The 25,110-nt window shown below is 38.5% G+C and overlaps 1 protein-coding gene and 1 long non-coding RNA gene across 4 annotated transcripts in view; one reads left to right on the top strand and one right to left on the bottom strand.

The window, feature by feature from the left end:
* The window catches only part of MBP (myelin basic protein), a 163,517-nt gene that overhangs the window by 129,797 nt on the left and 8,610 nt on the right, over nt 1–25,110 (top strand). For all 3 annotated transcript variants that reach the window (XM_074944736.1, XM_074944737.1, XM_074944738.1), the window contains one exon: nt 24,005–24,109. In XM_074944736.1, coding sequence (XP_074800837.1) covers nt 24,005–24,109 — 105 coding nt within the window. The remainder of the gene's footprint in view (nt 1–24,004; nt 24,110–25,110) is intronic.
* LOC141982542 (uncharacterized) lies at nt 1,748–24,671 on the bottom strand. The gene is made up of 3 exons (XR_012638115.1): nt 24,610–24,671; nt 4,856–4,970; nt 1,748–2,035 (listed from the first exon to the last, which is right to left on the bottom strand). It is a non-coding gene; the product is annotated as an uncharacterized LOC141982542 (long non-coding RNA).

Here is a 25,110-nt window from a genome sequence, read left to right as displayed (position 1 = left end):
GGAGAAGAAAGAGGTGAACTAGGTAACCACCATAGAGCAAGAGTTGATTTAGTGAACAGGAAGGTATTGCCGGTGTCAGATATGTTTGGCTTCAGTAAGAAATACAAAAGCATAGCACTAGAAAATGTTATGAGCTTGCGACAGAGCACGTTTATCAGTTTTTGGCAGAACCACTCTTCCAGTGTCTGGAAATCAAGAGTATTTATAAATCAGGGTGTGGCTCTGGAGACATTCCTGAGAGACTTGTGAACATTTTATAAGTGGTGTAGTATCGGTATATTGAACAATTTAGGGCGAAGCTTCAGGCTGCTTTTGCTTTTTCTGTCGGGACCATTTTGTGTCAAATGTTTCTCAAAACTAACAGGCACAGAGGCATGAGACAATCTTATGACAATTCTGCACTAGTATGGGGGATGGACTTGAAAATGGGTCTCTTTCCTTCTCTAATTTGTATGAGGCATTCTTTTGTTGGAGTCTGCCTCACCAGCCTGTATTATAAAATCAGTACAGCTTTGTAAGACATGTGAATGTGGTTGCTGTTGGGATAACTCGCCAGAAATTCTTCTGAAATGTGAACTTACTATGGTCAAGCTATTTGATCCTGATTGCATAGGAGGGAGGACTAAATCACAATTGTACCTTCAAACATCTGTGGATTAAATACCAGAATTTCTGTGACCTCTGAGTGTTAACAATTATTAAATTTAGCATAAGAAAACATCTCCAATGTGATTAAATAAAAAAAAAACCCCACTCACGCAGGAAACAGAGGTGCTGAGAGATGTAGAAAGTAGTGTACTAATCCTGGAATGGGCAGGAATAATACTGTTTTATAAGGGTGCTGATATTTCCTTAAAGCTTTGGTTCCTTGACCTGTTGTTTCTGAGCTTAATCTTACTGATCTGTTACATTCACACAGCAACAGACTTTGTCTTCATTTGTTTTTTTTTTTTTTTTTTCTCCAGTAATCCTGAGTGGGTACTTTGCTTTAAGAAAATATCACACTGGTGGGTAGCTGAAGAAATGAAGTTCATCCCTATGTGCCATGTAGTACAAAATACTCACTTTTGGGGGCAGTTTCTTATAATCCTCTTCCCTCAATGAAAATTTTTGATGCTCCCAACTGTTTACTTGCACACACATTAAATTAGCTAATAAACTAAACAGCTGTAATCCCATTTTGTTGTGCAGAACACCTGAGAATTTCAGACCATAATCAAACCATACACTCAAAAAAATTACTGTGATTTGATATGAGACATACTTGCAAGTTCCTACTGTACATGTGAAGTATAGCTTGTATTAATTTTCATTAGCAATATGGCCTAGTGTGACAGACACTGGACTGGGAGTCAGGTTCTATTCTTGGATCTACTATTGACTTTGTGGGTGATATTAGGTGAGTGATTTAACATCTCTGTTCCTCCATCTGTAAATGGGGAATTATAATGTTTGCCCACCTATGAAAAGCTCTACAAGGGCAAAACATTACAATGTTGTTTGTGCAACAGCTAATGATATGCAGTGAGCAGCCACTGTCTTGATGAGGGGAAAATTCTTTTCTTAGAATCCCTTGGCTTTTCTTGCTATCATTGCAATAGGCATAAGTCACTCCTGATATTGATGGTGATTTGAAATGTATTCTTGAATGTGGTTGGCTAGCTTCAACTCTTGCTATTAATGTGTAATTACAGCATTGAGTTATCTAAAAACCAGTATATAAATGCTCTTTGTAGATCAATGTAAAATAGTATTAGAATCTGCACGCAGAAAAAATAAAGAGGCAGGTATTTTTTGTGTAGCAATAAAAATGAAATCAATTTTCAGTGGTGGTGGTAGTGATCTAAATTGGGTGTAAATTGTGGATTCCTGTATTTACCAATCATTGTGAATCAATTTACCTTGAAGGGTCAGTTTGTAGTCATGTACTAACAAAAGGGAAGGTACTTCCATTGTCATCTTGGTTGATCTTCAGCGCTCTGTCAAATTAAGGGCAGAAATGACTGGAGTAGAAAATCTCAACAGCAAACAGTGCCTGCAGAGCAAAACAAAGCTTTCTGTGTGAGTCTAAACAATTTTTAAGCCAGGAATAAAACTGATTTTTTTAAACAACCGCTTTTAATGTTTTAAAGGGCAACCTTACAGAGTTAAGCTGTAAGCACAAAGGAACAGGTATCTTGGCCAAAGTCAGTGATGATTTTTGAACTAGCAACCCTGACTTCTAGTGCCAAAGCATCTCATTGTTGTTCCCAGAAACAATAATGCCGATGAATAAAAACATATCTTAGGAATCCACTCCAGGAATCCAACAAGTTCCCCGGCCTTTTGTTTCAATTAATGTTTCATGAAGCTTAAAATTAGTGTCATACAGTCATCCTGAATAGTTTGGGTGTCAGGAAAGGTTTGTGCTCCATATATTTGTGTATAGATAAGAGCAAATCTAGATATCTGATATTCTCATTTGTACTTAAAGCAAAATAAATTAACTACTGAATTATATAGAATGGTAGAAAAGAAATGAGTGACCCAAAAAGAACTCAGGCAGTTTTCCAGCTTTGCTGCACACACAGTTCAATAGATGGCTTTGGTGCATAAGATATTGCAGAGAATGCTTCCTGGAGTGAATTACAAAGGGAAATACAATGTATTATGGGGGCTGTTGATGTTGTTTGAATCAGTTTTGTAACAAGTGTGCAGCTTTGAGTTTAAGAGCTATTCTGCTGCTGCCTTTCTTGTGGTGTCTCCCCAACTACTTCCATCCCATGCACCACTAGGAGCATATATCTAAACTGCCCACACCAGTAAATACTGGAATGTAGAGAAAACACTTGTTCTTTGTGCAGACTGAGGGCTGACATTCAGGCATAACAGATTATAAATTCCTCATGAAAGCATATTCTTCTTACATCCATGGGTGAAAAGTACATTAGTTAATAATGTTCTCTATTGTTTAAAAAAAAAGGTGGGGTGGGAACAAAAAAAAAATCTTGTTTTGTGGCCTCCAGGGAGCGAGTTCTCCCTTACCCTGGAATTTTGGAGCTGTGTTAGGGAAGGTGGGAGTTCTGGGGGCGTAAAATAAAAATAGACCCTCTAGAATATAAAGAGAGATTGTCTCCTTTCAATGGCAACAGCTGCGTTTGCCATTTTTTCTTCCTTCTACCAAGATTTTTGATAACTGAACCATATCAATCACACACACAACATGAGTTTTGTATTGAAGTAAAAATAGTCCTAATGAAGTCATTGTTATGTAATCATATAGAGCTTGAGTCTGCCAGGGTTTATGGTAGAATCATTATCACTACTGGGGGAGTGAGGCTAAGTAAGGATGACAGAATCAAGCCCCTACACAATTATGGTACAAACGTACTCAAGATTTTTCCCAATGCAAGACAAAGTTTCTTTGCGGTGTTAGTAGTGTTTCCTTTTTCATCTCTATAGAATTTAACAGGGTAAATTTCAAGTTTTAAAACTCATTAAAAATTTTTGAAACGGTCAGGATGATCAGATCTGTCCAACCCCCATTTAAAATTTGTGCTTACAAATAGTGTTTTTTCAAAAAACTACATTTGTAAATTACATCATCAGAATTTTTATTTCTTGATTTAATTGCAAAGTTACTTTTGTTTTCTACCAAATCTTGGACTGTGATACAGTAACTTTTATACCCCAAACTTTAACATTATGTGCTAGCATAGTAAACTTAAACTAGGTTTGTATGGAATGGTGGAATCTATGAAAAACACGTTAAATAATAACTCAAGGGCCAGACTTGATTGAAATGCCAAAGTCTGTATTAGTAAAGCCATTTGTATCTCCTGTTTGCATTACTGCTCAGTAAGTACACATTTTTACATTCACACTTTCTCAGGTGCTATCTGCATAGGGCCCTCCTCCTACATTTCTTACACAGCCAAAGGAAGTTAGGGGGGTGTAAAGAATACAGCGTCAGGACATAGGATTTCCTTTCCGAATGTGTGAAGCAGCATGAAGAGTATTTATTACACTGAGCTCATGGATAAATTGGGTAAAATGGTGGTTTTAATACTGCAAACAGAATGTTTGTTCACCAAGGAATGCCCAGCAGAACTCTTCAAATAATAAATGTACGTAGATTTGCTAGAATCACAGCTATTTCATTGGGTTTTTATATCCTTTTTATCTCAATGTGTAAACCCCACCCCACCGTCTCATCTGTCAAGATTCTAACACAATACACCCAGTGCCCTGAGGGTCTGGAAAAATATCAGCTGAGTCTATTCTTGTTCTAATTTAAAGTTTTGTTATCACAATGAGCAACAGTCTTTCAAAGTATAGGAAATTCTCAGCTTGTAATTATTTACTGTGACCTTTCTTCTTTTAATTCTTAGGAAAAATCCTCTTGTTGTGTTATCCACTGTTTTTGTACACTTACCTAATGTAAAAAAAAGTATTTGATGTATTCAATGATACTAGCTTTATGGTGGTTGTAATATAATTTGATTTTGTTTTCATCTTTTGCTTTATGTATGCTTCAACATTTATATTCATTTATTAAAATCACAGAGATCTGGTGTACTAATTCCTTAGTTTGTTTTTAACTATCTTATTGTATTAACAGTGCAGCTAGTGCCTTTTTATTTTTACTCATTCTACCCTGTGATACATGTGAAATGGTTGCCAACATCAGGGGACAGAAAGAGAGAGATTCACCAACTTAACAGTTGAAAACTCATTGATGAGAGAGGCTGAATGTTAGATTTAACTGAGCTCAAAATAAAAATCAGAGTGTTGACAAGAATGAATTAGGAATGTGTAAGTTTTTGGTGAATATCATTGGACTATTGATATTCAAGAAGTCATACTCCCGATTTACCTCAGTGAGAGCAGGATTGGGTCCTTATTCGGTAAAGATTGCCATCTCAGCACACTGGAGTGGTTGGTGAGGGAGTTGGAGACACTCTTGATGGAACATTCCATTATTCTCTCTCCTTGGAAAATATTAAAATACAGTGAATATATACTCAGCAAAGGAACACAAAGAATGATCTACAGTGAATAAATGCATGATGTGTGGGCTGCCACTTCTAGTTAGGGTTTCATCTCGTGTAATTTTGGTGCCAGCACATTTCAGATTTGCTCTGTAGTTGTCTGGTCTGTATTTTTATATTGTAAGTCAGAGGAAATTCTCATTATCATGTATTAAATTACACAAAACAAATACATATTGATGGCAACTACTGCAAATTACCAGGCAAGGAAAAAGATATGTGGCGCTGTACAAAAATGCAGCACAAGCCAACAAGTAAGGAGAGCGGGTGGGAGCATTCTGGTCCTATGACAACTGCATTTTGTTTGTGCATATGAACCAACTGACTGGTTTCTAAATGACAATTTCTAATAATACAAGACTAAGAGGAGGAGGGGGTTGAAAATCTAGAATTGTTTGAACAGATAATGAAAACATGAAGTGACAGGCTGCAAGAGTCCATTTGGCTATACACGCCTTTTACATTTGATCTGAACCTGTGCTTCCTGCTCTGTGAATTGTTTCCTCTTTCTCTGAAGCTCAGCAATGTATTCCCTAAGCTATTCTTTGACTGACACAGTTCTGCCTGAACAACCATTATACTCTTCAAAATATTTTAAGATCTGGCTCCCTTTGGCTTGAGCCCGTTGCCAGTATAAGGACCTTTTTTCTTCTTCATCACATCCCTCCAGAAGATGACATCCTCAGATGAATCTATTCTAAAAAAGAATAAACTGTTCCATCAGATACTAACAGACGTAAACACTTTTACTTGGTCACTCTTGTTGTCAGATCAGTGTGACAGGGTACTCAGTAGAGGGCCTCTGGAACTCATTCTGATGTTTTGCCAGATGCTGGGCCTGTCCAACTTCAGGAAGCAAAGCAAGACTTACCTGTTTGACCAGGCCCTGTCACCCAGCAGACCATGAGGATATCTCGATTTTATTTTGCTATGATATACCCAGCGTTTGAGGCATTTATATTTAAATAAATACACAGAACTTTCTCTGGAGCAACAGTAACCTTCCTATAAGGTGAACAAACTATATATACAAAGGGTGAATATCACCCTGTGCAGAGGGCTTGGGGACAGAATAATCCAACTCAAGATCAAATGGTAAAATTTACATAATACAAAAGCCTTCTCTACAAAGGGGTGAATTTCACCCACTATACACTGGAGGGCATCATCCACTACGCTCTTTGCTCCTTAATGCAGCCATAAATTTGCCCTACTGTTGTTGTGTAAACTAGATTAGATTGCCTTAAATTGTATTTTCTACTCACTTGTGCAGCTGACCCTGTATCTGACTATAACAGTTCTTCATTATTTGCTATATCCCCAATTTTTATAATCAATGATTCTTCTCTCAAATGCCACAGCACCTTCCATCCCAGGATCTCAAAGTGCTTTACAGATAATGACCTTACCCACAGCACTCTCGTGAGGTAGATATTATTAACCCATGGAGAAAACACAGAGGTTAAATGACTTGGCCAAGGTCACTCCACAAGCTTGCAATAGTAAGGAATCCATTCCAGGTTTCCTGCCCTTTAGTACCATGATTGTAGGTATCATTAGCAAAGTTTTCTGGCTTTCATTTGACATTTTCATCCAAGTTTTTTATATGCACTGTTTTATAAAACTATGAAATTCCAGGCCTTAATCAGCCTCTGATCATACCCACTCTCCAGCTAGAAGTATTGCTTTTCAGAATTACTAATTTCATATTTGAGCTATTGAGTTCAATTTTCTATCCAATAATCTTTTTTCCTTTAACTCTTTTACCAGGACCTCCATACTGTTGCAAGTTTTTTTCCATCTAAGCAATTTGACAATGACCTTGAAATACACTGTTACATTCTGCAGAGAGAGAGAGAATGCTTGATCCCTAACTGTTTAACAAACACCTTCTCTCTAGTTCCCCTCTTTCATTTACAGCTGGCAAAATACCTTTAGGCAGCTAAAAGCATAAGCAAGTTCTCACCAATATTTTTCACGCCCCTAAAACCACATTGCTAGTAGAAAACAAGCGTGGGTGAAACCAACAGTGCCTAGCACAATGGGACTCCAATCTCGGTTGGGGTCCCTAGATGCTACTTTAATATAAATAAGAATACTCCTCATATCAGCTTCTTGCAGGATATACACAACTCTAAGCAGACTTTCACTATGAGATTCTCTAGCCCCTCATCCATGACTCATTTTCACTTATAAGATTAGTTGAAAATGAGTCCTGGGAAGTTGTAGCTGACAAGTTTCTATATTACAATAAAATCTCTTGCTCAGGATTTAAGCCCAATTCACGTTCTTTATTTAAACTGGTGACAGCAGAGATGTTATTAAGAGAGCATCCTTAAATCTATTTGGCAAAACAAATGAGTTACTCATTAAACTAACAGTTGCAGGGTATTGGGGATGGCTCAGGGGGTTAGTAACAGAGCATTTCACTTCTAAATTGTTAGGTCATACCCACCCTAGGGACCTTTTACTGCAAGGTTCTCAGCTCCCTCAACATCAGTGGGAGCAGAGGGTGCTCAGTCATTCATAGAAGATTAAGACCAATTTAAATAACAGCAAATAATTGTTGCTATCTATTTGGTAGCCCATATAAAATGAACTGGACAATTCAGTCCCTCATGGGCATGTATCTTCATCACAAATTGAGTCCTTTTCCAGCAGATTATTTTTTAAAGGAAAACATAACACCAGTAAAATGGTTTTACAGCATTTCCTCTGAAAAGGACCCTGTCATGCAAATTTGGCCTGAAGTAAAAAAGTTATTTCAAAAAACTTACAGCCAATTAAAAAGAACAAAAACACTCCTGGAAATCTTTCAATTCCAAAGTAACATTTTCCTTCAGTGTTCAAAGCTCATGCTAATGATACTGTGCTAATGCATGAGAGCTATAACATGAAATTTCCAGGAAACTGACTATAATCTACAGTTCACAGATTCCAAGGCCAGAAGGGACCGTTGTAATCATCTAGTCTGACCTCCTCTAAAACACAAGCCATAGAACTTCCCCCAAATAATCCCCAGAGCAGATCTTTCAGAAAAACATCCAGTCTTCATTTAAAAATTGTCAGTGATAGAGACTCCACCACAACTCTTGGTACATTGCTTCAGTGATTAATTACCCTCATTGTTAAAATGCACACCTGTTTGAATCTGTCCAGCTTCAACTTCGAGCCATTGGATTGTATTATAAATTTCTCTGCTAGATCAAAGAGCCCATTATCAAATATTTGTACTCCATTTGGAACCTACACACTGTAATCAATCAACACTTAACCTCTTTGTTATGCTAAATAGATTGAGCTCCTGGAGTCTATCACTACAAGGCATGTTCTCTAATCCTTTAATCATTCTCCTGGCTCTTCTCTCAACCCTCTCCAATTTATCAATGTCCTTCTTGAATTGTGGACACCAACGGTGGACACTACTCCAGCAGCAGTCACACCAGTGCCAAATACAGAGGTAACCCAACCTCTCTACTTCTATTCAAGATTCCCCTGTTTATGCATCCAAGGACTGCATTAGCCCTTTTGGCCACAGTATTGCACAGGGAGCATACGTTCAGCTGATTATACACCACAGCCCCCAGTGTTTTTTCATTATTACTGCTTCCCAGGATACAGTTCCTCCATCCTGTAAGTATGGCCTGCATTCTGCATTCATAGATGTATACATTTAACAGTATTAAAACACATATTGTTTGTTTCCACCCAGCTCAAATGAAAATAACTAGTTCATTTTCATCCTCCACTTGGAGAAACTCAAAGTAAACAATGGCATAAATTGTGAAAAGTAAATTTAGATTTTTAAAATGATTTCAGTTTTCCTCATCTAAAGTCCAGATGTGTTATTTGTAACAAAGGTTAAAGATTGTTTTAAAATTAATTTAAGGCTGATCTTCAGAATATTATTGCCACTAATACATTTTAAATATTTACTGATAATTAGGGGTTTGATACTACATTTACTTGCCATTATTTATTTATTATGTTTTTATAGGAGCAATCCTGTTACGGTAAGATTTTTAAATGGCAGTTAACTCCCATTAAAAGTTTTTGTGTGTTTGAAAATATACTTTGTTGAATTGCATGAGTAGGCATTGCAGGATTTAGCATAATGTTTGTGCCAAGGGAAGTCAGACAAGTATTTTGTGGGATACGTTTTAGTACCACCACTTATATGCCTGCTACTGATTATGATCAAACCACCACAAAAGGATGACAAGTGCTAGTAAGCGTAGTATTGGTTTCTCGGGGAAGGGTTGAAGAAGATAGTGAAATGGATGTGATATGTACACTAACAGATTATGGTTTAGAAATCAGCATAAATGGAGAGCTGTTGTATGCAAATATTAAATTAAGCACCCATTTTACCTGAAAATCCTACTGTCTGTCATGGCAGAGGTATAAATAATAAATTAGAAACTTCCTCACTTTGCCCAAAAACCCAATGCGATTGAATGGGGATGAAACCTTGATTCATAGTACTTTGTTGAAAAGTGGGCTTTGCTGTTTCTCGAAGACAGTCCCTGAAGCATGTTACTGTGGGCAGTGTCAATACATAAGTTACATGATGGAGGTAAATTTTTAGCACAGGGAGTACACATAATGGTAAAACTGCTGTTAATTATTAAAGTGCTTGTCTGTCAATTTCCCTCTGCAACAAACTCAAGGTTATTTCTTTGTCTGACTTACAGCCCAATTATACAAGATTGAGAGGCCAATATTCATGAAATTTAAATGAAACCGTGGCAGAATGCAACTTTGCTGTCTGACACAAAAAGGATATTTTACTGCTCAAATCTGCACGTGTAATTTTATTCATGAGAGTAGTTCCACCTAAGATGATGAATACAGTTATTGCTATGGACAAACCAACATCATTGGTGGATTATGAGTTACATATCAAACTCATTGCTAATAAATCCAAGGGGAAAAAAAGACATTTTAACAAATCCTCAAAGTATGGGAGGCAAAGGTTTAAAAACAAAACACCAAACCAGGTACATATTTTGTACTGGCAATTTTACCTGCAGTAAGAGACATCAAAATCTGAACTATGGGGTAGTTGTAATGTAGCAAGTCAAAACACTGTGGCTTTGGCCCATCTTAATGAATAAAATGAACAGCCTTGGAATTCCAAAAATCACCAGCAACGAACGACCCAGGTAATGCTCTCTCTGACTCTCTTTTCAGATGATGGCAGAGAGATATCAACTACACACAAAATTTCTGAATTTGGGTGCCAAAAGCTAGACCCATATTTAGGCACCCAAAGACAAAATCTGATTTCAGAAGTGCTGCGCACCCACAACTCTCATTTAAGTTGGTTTGAGATGCAGGTATTCAGAACCTTTAAAAATCAGGCTACTCTTGAACCAGAAGGTAACCAGATTTGAAATTTTTTGGCCTATATATTATACACAGTATCTGCAGTAAGTGAAATGAAAATTTGTTCTTGGCTAATTAACAAAGTTTCCCCAAGAAATTCCTAGAAACTTCTTTTGAAAATTAGTGATACTATATTTACCAATTTCACAATGAATTCACAAATTGATATATTGAAATCTAGGTATAGGCAGTTCTCCCTCAACAACAGGCAAATACACACACTGTGGCATGAAACTAGTCAAACAAAAGTGACCTTTGCTTTTTACCTCTGTCTGGAATACAGAGCAGGGTTCATTCACTAGGATCAGCTGATTGAGTCCCAAACACCAAGCTTCCTGCGAATACTGGGGAATTGAATCTTTGGGTATGCCTACTGTACAAGCACTATAGTGGCACTGCTGAAGTGTAAACGCTTGCTACAGCGATGGAAGGGGTTTTTCCATCACTGTAGTAAATCCACCCCCTCAAGAAGCACAGCTAGGTTGACAGAAGAATTGTTCAGTCAACCTAGCAGTGTCTACACCATGTCTTAGTTTGGATTAACTACGTCTCTCAGGGGTGTTCATTTTTCACACCATTGAGTAGTGTAGCCTAGGTCGGCCTAAGTTTTTAGATGTAAACCAGGCCTCGGTTTCTGAATGCACCGTTTGGACAGAAGGCTGGCTCTTTGTTGTTGACTATAATGTAAAGTATTCAACGAGTATAAAACTCATATACTTCTCTTATGTCAGCAAACTATTTTAAAATGTACCTGCAAGCAAATGGCCAAATCCCTCTGAGTTCACAAACCAATTCATTAATTCAAAGGGTCTCAATTCAAGACTAGACTTTGTGAACATGATCATTGAATGTAACATACGGAAACTAATCTTGCCTTATTAATGATTACCTCAGGAGTTGCAAGTGCTGCACAATATTAAAACTGATATAGAAGTTTAACGTTTATAATAGGTGTGAGGCATAGAAAACCCTATGAAATTGTCTGATAAGGTGCTGCAAACTTTAATTGGCAATCTGTGTGTCACAGCTCCATCTAGTGATAAAGACTAATATCACACTGTACAGAGTGGAAACTTCCGGTATCATAAGGAAGCAACAAAAGGTAAATATGGCCTCTTTTTAAAATATAGTTGATGTGCCACGTGCCCTTCATATTTATTAGGTTTTCGTATTGGTGCCCATCATTTCAGTTAGTGCCTAGCATCTACTTCAAAAGTAAGCCAGGGTATGGCAGTCTTCAGCATGTATTGATATAAAACTCATTGACTGGATGAACTAATTTAAAGACTTACTTTAACAAAATTGTATAACAGCAAGAATTAAGTAAATAACTCAGCAGGGTTATTTCTTTTTTTAAAGACCCTCAAACAACATACTATGGCCTTTCAGTGAATGGATTTTCATAGGTTGGTTGTAGGTTGTGTTGTTTGTTATTTGTGATTCTAAGAAATGTTTTTCCAATTTTACTTTCTTTTTCATTGATTTTGAGTCTTAGAGCCTTCAGAGTAATAAAAAGCACAAAGTTCAGCTGAAAAAGGGAGCAAATACAGTAGTTTACAAATGCATCCTAAATTAAAAGGAAATAAGGTAATTATCTGTTGCATCAAATTTAGAATAATATGTTTACAGAGGTTAATACATGAAGCAAGCACTGCATCTGGAGAACCGGTAAACACAAGTTGTTGAACTCCGTCACAGGACGGTCAGCAGGAACAACAGCCCAGTTCCTGGTTTTAGGTCCCATGACTAGCTCATCCCTCTTAAAAAGGACCATATCAAAAAACTAACGGTTGTAATGAAATTGTTGGCACTACAAACAGCAGAATCTATGTCCATAATACTTAATTCGCTGTATACTTTGCATGATATCCTTTTCAATAACCAGATTACTGGCATACACTGTATACCAGTAACTGATTATAGACCTAAATGGTAATTTACACCTAGTTTTTAAGTCATTAACATAAAGAAAATGAGAAATCTTATTCATGACAATTTCCACAGTTCACTTTCTAATTCTACTTTATTTACTCTGCAAAGAACGAGGATCTCAGGCCTCTAGCCAGTGACATCACATATACCACTGCAGAATGTCTAGTTAAGTCTAATTAATGAAGGCTTTGAGATTTTTTTTTTTAAACTAGATAACTGCAGGATAAAATCATAGCAAAATGGTTAAAATATAATTTAGCTCAAGATGTGGGAAGGGAGCTGGGAATGATTTAAAACAGTGGTGCTGCAGGATTCATTTTGGGACATGAAACATGCTTGAGCACTCATTTTTATTCCTTGGAAATATGAATGAGTGAAGCTTTGCCATTTAAATTCCTACCTGCTGTCTCTTGTTCATAAGGATTGAATACGAAATATAGAGTGGTTACTTACATTGTGGTAGCTGTGGTTCTTTGAGATATCTGCACATGTGGATCCCAGTCATGGTGTGTGGTGGCCCCAGTGCAATAGCTTGGAACATTTTCATTAGTAGTGTCCAGTAGGGGTCATGCTTGTTCTCAAGTCAAGTCCTCATGATCTGCCTCCTAAGGGCACAAAAAGTAGTGACTGCAACTGCCACTCAGTTCTTTCACCACCCAGAATCCATCGTGTAAGATTCCGAATTGCAAGAAGGAAAGTAGGCCATGGGAGCAACATGTCCAGACTTCTCAAAGAACCACAGTTACTATGAGGTATGTAACCACTCTTTCTTCTTTAAGTACTGGACAAGTGCAGCCCAGTCATGATGATTAGTTAGTAGTCACCCTAAACTGAGGTGGGTGCGAAGAGTTAATTGAAAAGAGATTGCAAAACCTCCCTTCAAAAATGGGCAACCAGTTGATAAGCATTCATTAACAAATAATGCTTTGTAAATGTATGAGCTCAAGTTCTGGTAGCTGCTCTGCAAATCTCCAGTATTGGCTTTCAACTTAGACATGCAACCGATGTTGCTTGTGAATGAATAAGAATGTTTTAAAGGACTTATTAATATTATATACAGTCCTAATACAATCAGATGCCCATTTTGAAAGCTTTTGAGATGAAATAGCCATCCCTTTAGATTTATTTCCATAAGCAATAAAATGTCTTGAAGTCTTACAAAAAGATTTTGTTTTATCCAGATAGTATAACAATGATCTTTTGACATTCAAGATACACATGTAATTTAACTTCAGCTGAGATGAATAAGGTTGTGGAAAGAAGACTGGTAAATTAATAAATTGTTTTGAAAGTCCAATACAGGTGAGTCGCATCATACGCACATTTAACTTACGCAAATTCAACTATAAGCGCTCGGCAAAAAAACCCAACAACAACAAGATACCTGTAAACAGTGTGGGCGATTGTGCCCACCATTCCACTCAATGAGCATATGCTCCTGAGTGAGCGTGAGACGTGAATCTGCTGTTCCCTCAGTCGGTCTCAGTTCCCGCATGCGAGCATCTCACCGCGTGTGATTCTAGTGTTTAAAGATATGTATTTTTCGTACAACATGGCCCCTAAACGCAAGCCAACTGCTTCATCTGGTGCTCAACTGAAGAAACAGCGATCTGTTCCAATGCTGGAGGAAAAACTGGCTGTGTTGGACTTACTGAGAGACGGTATGTCAGTCTCCAACGTGGTGGATAAATATGGCCGCAACGAATCTAGCATCCGTGCCGTCAAGATTAGAGAGAGAGAAATTCGTTAAGCCGTGGCATCAAGTGCTCTAATAACTGCTAAAGTGACGAGTCAGGTGCGTTATAAGATTTTAGTGAAGACTGAAAAGGCATTAAACTTTTCATGGCTGGAAGACATGAACCGTAAACGTGTGCCTATCGATAGCAACACGTTGCGAGAAAAGGCTCTTAGCCTCTACGCACTGTTCAAACCTCCTGCCAAAGAGGGACAGCCTTCTGATGAGAAGGAATTCAAAGCCAGCCAAGGTTGGCTTAACAGTTTTAGGAACCGCTTCAACCTCAAAAACGTGCAGACTACTGGTGAAGCTGCATCTGCCAATGAAGAGGCAGCAAAAGCCTACCCCAAACAATTAAAGAAAATCATAGAAGAAAAGGGCTATCTTCCGGAACAAGTTTTTAATGCTGATGAAACTGGGCTCTTCTGGAAAAAAAATGCCCAACTGCACTTACATTTCAAAATCAGAAAGACAACCCCGGCTTCAAAGCAGCTAAAGACTGTGTGACTGTGTTGTTTTGTGGCAATGTGGCTGGGCATTTAATAAAGTTGGGCTTGCTCTACAGGACTGCAAATCCCCATGCCCTGAAAGGCAAGAACAAAAATCTCCTGCCTGTGTTCTGGCAATCAAATAAAAAGGCTTGGGTGATGGCAGCATTATATCTGGATTGGTTCCACAAGTGTTTCATTCCGGAGGTCAAGCGGTACCTCGAAGAGAAAGGACTTGACTTTAAAGTGTTGCTGATCGTAGACAATGCTCCTGGCCACCCTGTGGCACTCCCGTTTGTGCACAACGAGGTTGAAGTAATCTTTCCTCCCCCAAATACCACCTCCAACCTCTCGACCAAGGCGTGATTCGCGTACAAAAGGCTTGCGTTCTCACGGATACATAGTGCTATGGATGCTGATCCCAATCTCAATGTGATGGAGTGTTGGAAGTCCTTCAACACTGTTAATTGCATCACTTATATTAAACAGGCAATGGATGCAATCAAGCCTGAAACAGTCAATGCATGTTGGTGAAACCTATTGAAAGAACATGTGAATGATTTTAAAGGTTTCCTGACCATTGACAAAGAAGTGAAATGCATTATTCAGGTGGACAGGCAAGTGGGTGGTGATGGCTTCGTTGACATCCTTGAGGAAGAAATTGAAGAATTAATTGAGAGCCACAGAGAAACACTGACTAATGAAGAGTTAGAGGAACTGATAAAATTGTCTACAGAAGACGAAGATGACAACGACAAACAAGAAGAGCCAACAAGTTGGAATCTTCCTAAATTTGCTGAAGTGTTCCAAGCAGCGAAACACTTGAATGATTTAATTTCTGAATATGATCCGTCTATGGAATGAAGCCTCAAAATCACACGTAGTATTACAGACGATTTGAGACCGTATCAAGAAATGTTTGAGCAGCTCAAGAGACAACAGTGACAGTTGTCAATCACCATGTTTTTCAAGGAAAAACAAACAACCAGCAGCAGATGAACCTACGCAATCAACTTCTTGAGCTGAACCAGAGCCAACCACTTCATCTACAACTCTCTCTCTGTCTCCTGGATCGACATCAAGCCGTCGTCTCCTGACAACCCCCTGTAATTACCCCCTGTAGCTAAAAATACAGTACTGTAAAATTATATTTTGCGTAATGTACTCAGTATATACTGTACATTACTGTATACATTATACATTTAAACCTATTACTGTACAGGGTTGTATACACAAAACCATGTACAGTATACTGTACTTTATGGGCGATTTAAGGGATTTTCAAGGGTAATTTTGACTATACGTGATTTTCACCTTACGTGCTGACTTTAGAACCTAACCCCCACGTAAAATGCGACTCCACTGAAATACTTTTGGAATGAAGGACAGATGATGTCTCAGTCACCCTTTCTATATGAAAAGCCTTGTAAGGAGCGTTTATAATTAATACTTGTAGTTCACTTATTCTACTTGCTGAGGTAATAGCCACCAAAACTGCCAGTTTCATTGCCAAAATTCTGAATTAGGAAGTTTGCTAGAGATTCAAAAGGAAGTTCCAGTATAGAAGAAAGCACTAGCTTTAAATCCCATGTTGGAGCAATCTTTCTTACAGGAGTAAGAACTCGAACTAAGCCCCTCAGAAATCTGCACCCCCTTCCACTGGTGGATGAAATACTGAAATCACTGCCAAATCACTTTAAATGTAATAAGTAATCCAAGATTATTGGAATACAACACACCAAGAAGGTATGTGATCCTTGGATATGGCCCAGAATAAAAGACATACCACTAGCAGAATGTGTTATTTCCTGTTCTGAAGTTAGATAATGTTCTTCAGCAGTGCAGAATATCCAACGAGGACATCCAGAAACCACCCAAACAATGAGATGTAGTGACACTGGATTTGAGTGTAGGAGTAGGCTGTGATTTTGCGATATCATGTCATTCTGAATCAGCAGCATGGTAAACTGTTGATTGGACACTATTAGAAGATCAGAGAACAAGAACTGATAAGGCCAATTAGGAGCTATTAGTATAGCCCAATCTTTTTCTTACCTTATCTTCCTGATCACCCTTGGAATTAAAGGAAAAGTAGGGAAGGCATACATCAAATGGTGTGACCAGCAAATCGTGAAAGTGTCTGCTATGAATCCCAGACTCTTTCCTGCTCAATAACAAAACAGACACTCTTTGTTCTGATTCAAAGCAAACAAGTCTATTTGGGGAAACCCTCACTTTTGGAAGATTTGGTCCACTAATTAATCAATCTTTTAAGTCCCATTCATGGGACAAGGTCACCTTTCTGCTTAGTGACTATGCTACACCATTGCTCTTCCCTGGAAGATGAAGAGTTGTCAGACTCATACAAAGCTGGATACACCATTCCCATATAGAACATAGAAGGTCTGCCTTACACCTCTCTGCCTATTCAGACAGTATGAATAGGCACTTGGTTAAAACATCCTCCGAGCTGATGAAATCCCAAACGGCGGTAGTTGGAATTCATAATTATTTGCTAAAGCCACAAACTGAAGATAGGTTTCAGAGTAACAGCCATGTTAGTCTGTATTCGCAAAAAGAAAAGGAGTACTTGTGGCACCTTAGAGACTAACCAATTTATTTGAGCATGAGCTTTCGTGAGCTACAGCTCACTTCATCGGATGCATACTGTGGAAATTGCAGAAGACATTATATACACAGACACCATGAAACAATACCTCCTCCCACCCCACTCTCCTGCTGGTAATAGCTTATCTAAAGTGATCATCAAGTTGGGCCATTTCCAGCTACTTGTGTGCAGAATGTGTCTGACACATGAAAATATGCTTTGTGCAAGTTGAGGGTCATGAACCAATCCATGGGATCTAGAGTGGGAATAACTGAAGCAAGAGTTACCATACAAGACTTGGCATGCCAAATGTATTTGTTTTGGATTCCCAAAATCTAAGATCGGATGCCAACCTCCTTTATTTTTTTTATATGAGAAAAACGGAAGCCCTTTTCCAAATATTCTTCAGGTACCAATTCTATCAACCTGTCCTAGGTTGATTAGGTCATCTAATTCTAGATGTACGCTTGTGAGAAGAGGGATCAGGTATGGGTGGGAGGCAGAGACAAACTGAATGACATAACCATCTCTGAGAAGTTGAAGGGCCCATTGATCTGTGATGATTCCAATCCAAGTCTCCTGGGAAAAGAAAAAGCAGAATCAAAAAGGAGGAAGGAATAGGTATTGCTCCTTGTAGATTAGTCCAAGCTCCTCAACCATCACATCGAATCTGATGTCTCTGTGTCTGTCCTGGTTGTGAGGTTACCAAAGAGGACGATGGAATTCATCATCTTTTTGATATCTTAATCTCTTCTTGGATTAGTCAGAAGATCTCTGCTGGTAAAAGTATGAGGAAGTTTAGTATATTTTGAGGAGGAGGAACATGGACAACACTGTTTCTTCCTAAATGCAGGTGCATATAAACTTAGAGATCTAAAAGTGGATCTTAAGTCTTTTAATGAACTCAAGGTCTCATCTGTTTTAGTTTCATCTAAACAAGCTCAATCCATCAAACAGCAAATCTTCCGTGGTTGTCTGTACCTCCCTATATCAATCTGGTGCAGAAAACCATGATGCATATCTCCTAACAATAGCTTTAGCTGTTTAACAGACACCAGTATCAGTTGCACCCAGATCAGTTTGAAGAGCTATTTTAGAAATCAACTAGCCTCCATAAATTGATCTGAACTCCTCTCTAATTTCTGTAGGTAACTTGTCCTTAAAGTCAGATGTTTGTTCTATTGTAGATAATCATATATTTAGAAAGCATAGCTTGATAATTAGTTATTCTAACTTGCAGACAGGCTGATGAATAAATTTTCCTCCCAAAAGTGTCTATTCTGTTTGGTTCTCTCTCTTTGGGAGCTGACTTTCCCAATTGTTTCGACTCTTCATTTGCAGGAGTAACAACCAACGAAGATGGAGATGGACAAGTATAAAAATACTCAAAACCTTTGGATAGTACTTGATATCTACAATTAGCATGTTTTGAAGTAGCTGAAATCAAGGAGGGAGTAATCAAAAGCTCTTTTTCTATTCTAAAATTCCTCACTGATAGGAAGAGCAACTCTATTTTGAGATGCGGGTTGTAAAGTATCAAAAGTTTGCCTTTTCCTGTACCATTTCTTATAGGACTTCCAGTGTTTCCTCTTATGCACTTCAATAATTCCTGAAACATTTTAAATGTATCAATTGTCAGAGGCATAGTGGATGAAATAGTCTCCTCAAGTGAAGAAAAAGAAGAAGAATGTGGACATCCAGCTTAATCTTCCTGGTGAACCGGTAACTCTCCATCACTAGAATGATGCTGTTCCTCTGTTTCCATAATCTGAACAGGAAATGAGGTGACAACTGAAAAATTGAATTAGGTGACTTACACATATATGCCATTTACTGTGGGGGAACTTCCCCTGGATGCTGCAGATATTGCTGCCACAGAGACCAATATGGCCAAGGTTGTTGACCATGTGGTTAAGATACATTCATCCCATTTGGGGGATACCAACGAGAGTAATTAGAATTTAAACCCTTACATTCATAAAAAAGCTCCTTTGTGTTATCTTTTCTGTTTTTATTTTCTTTTTGCTGGCTTCTTAGATGGAGGGCTCCCACTGGAATCTGATGAGAATCCTTCTTTTGATAGGACAACAGGATTTTAAAATTTGAGTATGACTTCTACTCACAGCCCTACTTTAAAGAGAAATCTTTATCACGGGTATTCTTGATCTTTCATGGAGAGGAGATTTAGATGGTGCAGAACTAGAAGACTTTAACAGTGGTAAACCAGGTGCTGGAGTTATTCTGATATCCAAGGGAGATGTAAACAAATATTTCGGTGCTGTGGAATCCCCTTCAAAAGACATCTGAGTTGAGGAAGCCTGTCTCATTTAGCTGCTTTGAGGGCTCTGAAATGCTGAAACTGCCTGTGCTGAGTGAGAGAGGTGGGTGAGGTCATATCTTTTATTGGACCAACTTCTGTTGGTGAGAGAGACAAGCTTTCGAACCACACAGAGCTCTTCTCATCTTTCTGACAACAGAAGTTGGTCTAATAAAAGATATTACCTTACCTACCTTGTCTCTCTAATATCCTGGACCGACATGGCTACAATTATACTGCAACATGCCGAGTGACATGCTCTTATCAAAACTAGTCCTGCTAAAGACAGTGCCAGGGCAGACTGTAATTGATGCACTGGTGCTAAGATGGATGGTTTCGGTAAGTCCTGAGCCACGGTTTTAGGACTTTCATCTCTATGTGCTCTCTTCTGCGAGTACCGAACAGGACACTGAGAGCTCTAGGACTGATTTCCTCTGTGCTGACTTCATCAATTCCTTTTAGGATGACTTTCTCCTGCCAGACACCAGAGATAGAGAAGAGTCATAACCAATTTAGTGTTTCACTTTTCGGACAGCAGGGATTTCTGACTGCTCCAAAATAATTTGCAAAGCCTCTCTAGGTCTTTCTGTTGCTCTTGAGCCTGGTGTCACATCTCTGGTGACTAGATCATAGACAGATTGTGTTGGTAGACAGCAACTTCCTCAGCATTGTCTTGGCTCAGGATCTGACAGTGCCCTCATGTACTTTTCCATGAGAAAGAGCTTTCACCTGGACTGTCATGCTTTCTGTGTGAGCATCTTAGAAGATTTACAGATCACACGCTTAGTGACAACATGGTCTTCACCCATGCAATAAAGACACTTACCATGAGTGACCGTTAGGGGAATGGCACTCCCTCCCCGCATGTAGAGGGGCATAATTTAAAGCCTGGGGAATCTCAGTTCTGACATACCTCAACTAAAATCCTAATACACTAATTCAAAACAGAAATAAAGTTAAAATGTAACTCTCTTCCTTTAAAAAAAAAACAGAGGTAACATTAAGATTAAGTCTGCACTATGAATTAGGAGTGTGATGTCCCTTGCTTGTGTACACATACTTGTGCTAGCTCTTGTCAAGATAGCACAAGTATAAATAGCAGAGTTGCTGAAGCAGCACAAGTAATGGCCGATGAGGCATGGCTTAGCTGTGCTGAATATGTTCCCACCTGTTTCAGATGAGTTAATACTTGGAACAGCTAAGCCAAGCCTCGGCTGCCACTACTTGTGCTACCACGGTTATGCTGCATGTGTACATAGGCAGGTGAATCACACACTTATCTTGTAGTGTAAAGGCAGCCTAACACTACTGAACACTAAGGCTACAATAAATAAAAAGTAACTATCCAAATTAACTAAATAAAATGGGGATACTATTGTTGTTCTGGCTGTTCTGCCTAGGTCCATCCAAAGAAACTGAGCGGTGGTCCGCGTCACTACACTCTTTGTACTCTCGGGAGGGGGAGAGTGAGGTTGTAAGGACATGCATCTGACGAAGTGGGTATTCACCCACGAAAGCTTATGCTCCAATACATCTGTTAGTCTATAAGGTTCCACAGGACTCTTTGCCGTTGTAAGGAGTGTGACCCCTATTGGACACTACAAGTGAAAGTGTTCTGAACTACTGCGCTGGGGCATCCACACACCATGAATAGGATCCACGTTTCCAGTTCGGAAAAAAATAATCCCTGTTTGACTGTGATCCTTTCTTTATTAGCTACAGATTTTTAAATAAATAACTTCCTCCCCACCCTCCAATTTCCAATGCCCTTCATGTATTCTGTTTTCATACTTCCTCTCTTTGCATGTGTGTTGAGAGTCTGGAGGTAGCATTTCAAACTGCTCTCAAGCCCATCTTCATCAGGCTGAAAAAGTATCACTTTAAAGTTCTCCACAGTGTACACCATGAAAAGTTTGCAATAGACTAGCATCCACTTTGATTTCAGTAACACAGCAGTAGAGGCGGCTACAACATGACCTGCAACACTAGCCAGGGAAAAATGAGAGAAAAAGGAGGTTCGTGGAAGCTGTGTCCCAAAAACAAAGAAAAGTTTAATTTGGAAAAAGAAAAGGAGTACTTGTGGCACCTTAGAGACTAACCAATTTATTTGAGCATAAGCTTTCGTGAGCTACAGCTCACTTCATCGGATGCGATGAGTGAGCTGTAGCTCACGAAAGCTTATGCTCAAATAAATTGTTAGTCTCTAAGGTGCCACAAGTACTCCTTTTCTTTTTGCGAATACAGACTAACACGGCTGCTACTCTGAAACCTTTAATTTGGAACATTCACAGAAAACAGCAATCACCCCAACTACCACCTATATTTGTATGCTGCTATCCTGTTGGTTTAAAAAAAAAAAGTCATGTGAGTTAAAACTGGACATTCTAGCAACATCGTCATAGCCTTAAACTAGGCCGTTTTTCATTCACTGCCAGCCGTTTTTTTCTGTCACCCGGTAATATGAATCCATAGCTCTGGCTATCATCTAAAAAGTGGAAAAGTAAAGCTAATTGTGGGAGGAAGTGCAGGATGATTGCATAATCTCATAGAAATTGCATAGTCCCAATAAAATCCATTAAAGTCCTACTTTTTAAGTGGTATAATAATATACACCATTGGCACAGGGAGAGCAAACCTAATAAATATTGAGCTGAACTTTCCTGCAATAACTAATTTGAAACTCATTTTTCCGAAGGATTATATTACATGCATATCATATATATGATATATACACATCATCATAGCAAGAGGAACAATGCTTTTTATTTTCATAGAGATTTTTTTTTTTTAAACTCCCAACCCTGATAGATTGGTGATCTTTGGCAAACAATAACTACAGGCCAAGACTTTTAAAGATGGTTTGGCAACTAAAGATGCAGAGGTGCCTCATGGGATTTTCAAAAGTGCCCATTTGACCCCATTAGGAATTAGACAGCTAGATGTTTTTGAAAATCCCACTAGGTGCCTATCTGCATATTTTGGTGCCGAAATATCTTTAAAAGTCTGGTCCAGAGTGGTTAAGTTATTCGTCAAAGATCATACAATCAGTCAGCAGTAGGGCTAGAAATAAAACTCAGGAGGCCTGGGTCCATGGTCCAGTGCTCTGACAAGTAGATTACATTGTCTCATTAGGTAGGTTATATGGAAAGGTTGTGTGTTTTGCTGTCAGTGACAAATAAAATCAGAGTTAATTTGTTTGTCTGTCTCTTCATATTATTTTAGACTCTACTTTTTTTCACTGCACAGATATGCTTGATCTTAAGTAGCAAGCAATGTACCATCCTTTATCAATCTGAATGTCTTTAATGTCACTAGATATTCAGGGAAGTAGTCATACTTGGTGGGACCTTTATGACACCTTCTCTTCAGGGTTTTCTCTATTCCCTGGTGAAATAGTTTGGTTCTGTTGGAGTTTTTGGTGTGGTCTTTGACTATTATGTTTTTCAAGAAGGAAAGCTTATACCTTCTACTGTTCATGAATTTAACATGGATCAGTCACATCTAACTATTCTTATTTCCATCTTTGTGATACTAACGCAAGATGTAGCACCAATTTCACATAATAGAGTAGACACCATTTTCACCGTGGCATAAAACATTTATCACAGGTAACTGTGTTGTGCTAAAAGAAAAGGAGAACTTGTGGCACCTTAGAGACTAACAAATTTATTTGAGCATAAGCTTTCGTGAGCTACAGCTCACTTCATCGGATGCTGTAGCTCATGAAAGTTTATGCTCAAATAAATTTGTTTGTCTCTAAGGTGCCACAAGTCCTCCTTTTCTTTTTGCGGATACAGACTAACATGGCTGCTACTCTGAAACCTGTGTTGTGCTAGTCAGTCTCCATGAATTTAATAGCCTTGCTCTTGTTCTGCCTCTGCTTTTTTGGATTTTTCTCCTCATCACTTGAAGCACTGTTGAGGTGACATGGTGCCATCAGTTGCACTTAACTCTCCTCAGCCTCAAATAGAGCTGCTCTTTCATTGACGGAATGTTTGAAATTTGTGCTGCACATTAGAAATGAAAAGAGGTGCTACTCAGCTCATTACTGCTGTGGCACAGAGACTGACTCCAAGACCTAAGAGGCCTTTTTCCACCTAAGTTTGCACATCTAATTTACTGATTCCATGATTCCACTTACAAGGAAAGCAAATATTTAACTTCTGTTACCGGAATACCTCGGCCTAACACAGGCGATATTGGACTTCAATAATGTTAAAGGGGTGTGTGTGTGTATTTATGTGTACATGCACACAGATATGGACACAAGATGCATATGTATTACTTAATTCTGCTGTTCTATAGAGAGTGCATGGCCTTGTATGCACTAAAGACATTGGATCATAAACTCTGTCGATTTCTTGTGTGTTTTACTGTGAGTTTTTCCCCTCTTTTCTTTTAGTTTTATTCTGTGAGCATGCCTTTTGGTGCATTTTCTCTTCAAATGGTCATCATTTATCTTGGTCTCCTCAGAGCACTTACTAATATATCCACCCTACATTTCAGGACATACATGCAGCCAGAGCTAGCCATGTAGGTTCCATGCCCCAGAGGTCTCAGCATGGGCGGCCTGGTGATGACAACCCAGTAGTCCATTTCTTCAAGAACATCGTAAGTTTCCCCTTCCCTTCATGGTTCTCTGGCAGAGTTAAATGTAATTTGAGATTTAATGGCAGCTAAACAGTACCTGTAGGTTATCCATTTTGTTGCAATTGAGACTGTCGATAAAATGTTCTGTCTGTGCTTTTGAGGGAATAATTATATTTTGACATCAGAATTATTTTACTTTGCTATTACAACTTCTAGTTTTGTGTAGGAAAAATTTTTGGATGGAAATGGGTGAGTCTTCCATTAACGTACTGAAATTCCAACATTAATCACTGATGCTATTAAACAGCTTTACCATTTGCAAATTTTTTATTTGCCTTTCTTGAAATAAGGCACATTCAAATTTTTGTTTTGTTTAAAAAAGGTAAGTGGTGCTCAAGGCATAGTGCATTTAAAATAGCACTTACTAGATTTAATAAATTAATTCTATTCTAAGAGAGAAGCTAGACTCCGGCATTTCTTTTGAAGGCATAAACAAAAAAATCCCAGATTTGATTCCCTACCTGAGTGATGTTATTTGAGGAGAAGGATTTTCTTCAGCTTTGAACCTGGATATCTTCATACTAATATGAAAAAAAAACAAACACAAAATCAGAGAAACAACTATAGAGTTATATCTCCCTCAAACATTCTACAAAATGGTATCCCTGAGTACTGTGCAAAGATATCATCAAAAACTTTGCTGCCTGAGCCTAATAATCCTTGAAAGCACTTCAGAATGCTTCCCACTCGAGAGAAGTCGCCTCAAATGTATCGCAGCTGTGAAATGATCACTGGCACCACAGATAATCCCTTTTCCCTTCTTCATCCTCTTTGAAGCAGACCTCTCCATCTGCTGAGGCCCAAATGTGCAACGAAAACCCAAAAGACAGACATGAGAAAGACAGAAGTGCAAGAAACCTTAAACAGCATAGGCTAATGGATTTGGATTAATTAATACTATTTCTATTAATATCAGCTTCACCAGATCAACATTCCTGATGTTAATATCTTCAGTCATGAAA

This window comes from Natator depressus, chromosome 2, assembly GCF_965152275.1.
Source record: "Natator depressus isolate rNatDep1 chromosome 2, rNatDep2.hap1, whole genome shotgun sequence".
NCBI lineage: Eukaryota > Metazoa > Chordata > Testudines > Cheloniidae > Natator > Natator depressus.
Note: the sequence above shows the minus strand (reverse complement) of the source record. Positions and strands in the feature narration are given on the sequence as shown.